We start from the raw sequence: 3,301 nt of genomic DNA on the forward strand, positions 1-3,301 counted from the left end.
AACATGTGTGTCACATCACAGTGGAATCAGGCGCTCGTCAATCTTTGGGCATGTGAAGTTACTGGTATCATCTGAAAGCTGACTTACTTGCCTTGCCTCAGGTGAAAGAAAAAAAAACAACATCTATTGTATCTTGAACAGAACTCAGAATATCTCTACATTTGAAGGAAGTGAGGTAGCCTGGTTTCAGTGGTGAAATTAGCGAGAAAATATCCGCCAAAATTTGGTAACTCCAATAGCTAAAGAGTCTTTGAAATCTGAAAAAAGGACAAATTTAGTGCCTTTAATCACTGTTTTTCAGTCAACTTCACATGGAAATGTGTTTTTACATGAACATAAAATAGGTTGCGGCAAAAAATACAAACGTCCAAACTGGTGGAAAAATGTCTGTTTCTCCAATGTCCGTATTTAGACCAGTGCCTGATTCCACTACGCTGCCTCACATATGCATATAATCATAAACATAGAGTTTAGCAGGCACACAGCTAAATTGAGGGTACACGGACATCTTTTCAATATGTACAAATTCTGCTACATGCGTGTTTTAATTTATACAAAGAATAAACAAAAACTCTGGGGCCTGAAAGTCTGTTCCCTTTCATGTACGTGTTTGGTGTTCATTGTTCAGTAGGGTACGAGTTTTGCAGCACTCACAACTGCACAAGGCCATAAGAGAGCCCTTGGCTACTTGACTTGCCTGCTAAACTGTAAAAAGGGTACAGTAGATCCTGTGTCCGACCCGGACATTGGGGATTGCCTCGTTAGTGAGACAACTTCCTGGGCCTTCGGCATATTGTGGTAGGGTGGCCATTTCCTTTCCACGCCGCCTTTACTTCCCCAACTCGAAGTCAGGTACCCATTACTGCTGGGTGGGCAGGAGGGGGCGAAACAAATCTGTGTCTGAACCGAGGCTCGAACCCGGACTTGCCGCTTCGAAGACGAGCGCACTAACCGCTCCGCCACCGCACCCTCATAAACTAAAAATTATTTTTAAAAATAGAAACAAACCCAGTCTAACTCCAAACCTTCGCTACTTGCCTGCCAGAACTAGAATGGATTATATCATAACAACAACAAAAAAACTTTACAAAAAAACAAAAACAAAAAACCCCCACCATGATAACCCCAAACTACGGCTGCTCCCCGTGGGTGACCTCCTTGACCATAGCCTGGATCCTCATCAGGTCTCGCTTGGACGGTATGACATCATCAGGCGAGGCGTGCTGAGCGACAGTGGCGCGACGTCTGCTCTCCGCCACGATGGTGTTGAGTCTGTCTAGCGCCATCTTGGCTGTCTCTGCCTGGATCTCGTGGGACATACGGCGCGCCCGGTGCAACATGTGCTGGGAGTGGCTCAGGGGCGTGCCGGAGACAGGGGACTGATCACCCTCTCCCTCCTCCTCATCGTCATTGTAGTTGTCCTCATTCTCTTCCTTTCCATCACTCCCCCCTCCTCCTCGTTCCTCGCCGCTCCCCCTCCGCCCCACCCCCGACACATGGTGGTCCACGGAGTCTCGTGGGGAGCGGGCCGCTGGCGTGAAGGAGGCGTGTCTACGCGGGGAGCGGGCGGGGGAGAGCGGGGAGGTGGGCGACGAGTCCTCGCTGTGTGGGGGGACTTTGAGGTGTTGTTGTTGTTGTTGTTGCTGATGGTGTAGGTGGAGACTCCCCGCCGGCATACTCAAGCGGCGCTGCGGCGGCGTGGCTTTGTCGGCAACGTTCCCCGGAGACCTCGGAGCCAGACCCAGCGTCTGCTGTCTGTGCTGCAGCTTCTCCAGCCGACCTACTAGGCTGGCCTGCTGGCGGCGGTAGTCGGCCGAGGCCATCCTCTCAGTGCGCTCGATGAGCTTCCTCTCCTGCTGGCTCTGGGTCAGGATCTGATGGTCCGAGGACACAAAGCTGCTGCGTCGCTGGTTGCCCTTGACCATCTGGTAGCGGATGTCGTCCTCCACCGTGTGTACCGGACCCTCCTCCTCCAGCCCACTCGCCTGCTCCGGCTGCTTCCCAGGGGGAGAAGTCTCCATGCTCCGACTCCTGCGGGGTACAGATTAGGGTTTTTTTTAACGGTAATTTTAATTTTAGTGGGAGTGTTACGGCACTTACAACACAAATAGGTCGTACAAGTGCTGAGGATTGGAAGTGCCACTAGAGAGTAAGATACACAGAAGTGGACGGGGAGAAATAGTTTTAGTCTTAGTGAGAGTCACCACAATAAGGTCATATAAGTGCCGAAGATTAGAAGTGTTATAAGAGAGTAAGAAACATTAAAAAGGAAGAGAGATAAAGACGATAGTTGTTTGATAGTAAAGAAAGAGCAAACCCTACGAGAGCACCCGCCAACCACCCACTATATTGTGGCTGGGAAAGTGTACCTGTGCAGGGAGAGATCAGAATCTGACCAGACTGTACTCAAACAACAGACTTCAAGGACACAACGTCAGACAAGGCTCAGCTTCGAACCCTGAACCATGACGTAGCCCACAACCTCACAATTATGAAACCGGTACATGTACCCTAACCACTAGACCACCAACACCACAACCTCACAATTATGAAACCGGTACATGTACCCTAACCACTAGACCACCAACACCACAACCTCACAATTATGAAACCGGTACATGTACCCTAACCACTAGACCACCAACACCACAACTTCCCAATTACCAGACCGGTAACCTAACCACTAGACTAACGAAACCGCCCAGACTTCGTTCAAAGTCAAAACTATTTAAAACCAAACTATTTAAAAAACCAAATTAATTTTTAAAAACTACTTTAAAAAATACAATTATTTTAAAAAACAAACTACATTAAAAACCTACTATTAAAAAAAAACTATTGAAAAAAATCAAACTAAAAAAAAAAATCAAACTATCAAAAAAACCCAACCTCCATGTAGCCTACACACAGACCTAAGTGTAACTCTGACACCCCCACAAACTACTGACGTTATGGGACAAAATGGGAAGGCCTTGAACTGGACACAAACCACGTTATGGGACAAAATTGGAAGGCCTTGAACTGGACACAAAACCACATGATGTGGGCAACCTTTAATGATACCCGGGTGTGAAACAAAAATAGGGGGATTATTGGATTATCCTAACGAACGGATTAGCGGAAGATCGGAAAGTCGGCGGGAATCCCTGGGTGAGCCGAGGGTGTGACGTAACAAGCCGGTCAATCCCAGGTCCCTGGGGGCACAAGGCCGTGTGGATTATCACAGGAGAGGACCAGGAGAGCTGACAGGAGTCAAAGTGGCCACGCGTGATATAGTGCTTGGTGTGTGAGAGGGGGGAGG

General features: G+C 48.4%; 2 protein-coding genes across 2 annotated transcripts in view; both read right to left on the reverse strand.

Annotated features, from left to right (window-relative positions):
* The window catches only part of LOC106014031 (mucin-21), a gene marked incomplete at its 5' end in the record, with an annotated part of 8,609 nt that overhangs the window by 1,394 nt on the left and 3,914 nt on the right, over window positions 1–3,301 (reverse strand).
* The window catches only part of LOC101864506, a 7,267-nt gene continuing 4,899 nt past the window's right edge, over window positions 934–3,301 (reverse strand). Inside the window, exon 2 of the mRNA XM_005113313.3 lies at window positions 934–2,031. Within this exon, the coding sequence (XP_005113370.1) occupies window positions 1,131–2,021 (891 nt within the window). The 5' untranslated portion in view covers window positions 2,022–2,031 and the 3' untranslated portion in view covers window positions 934–1,130. The remainder of the gene's footprint in view (window positions 2,032–3,301) is intronic.

The sequence above is a fragment of the Aplysia californica genome, unplaced genomic scaffold, assembly GCF_000002075.1.
Source record: "Aplysia californica isolate F4 #8 unplaced genomic scaffold, AplCal3.0 scaffold01916, whole genome shotgun sequence".
NCBI lineage: Eukaryota > Metazoa > Mollusca > Gastropoda > Aplysiida > Aplysiidae > Aplysia > Aplysia californica.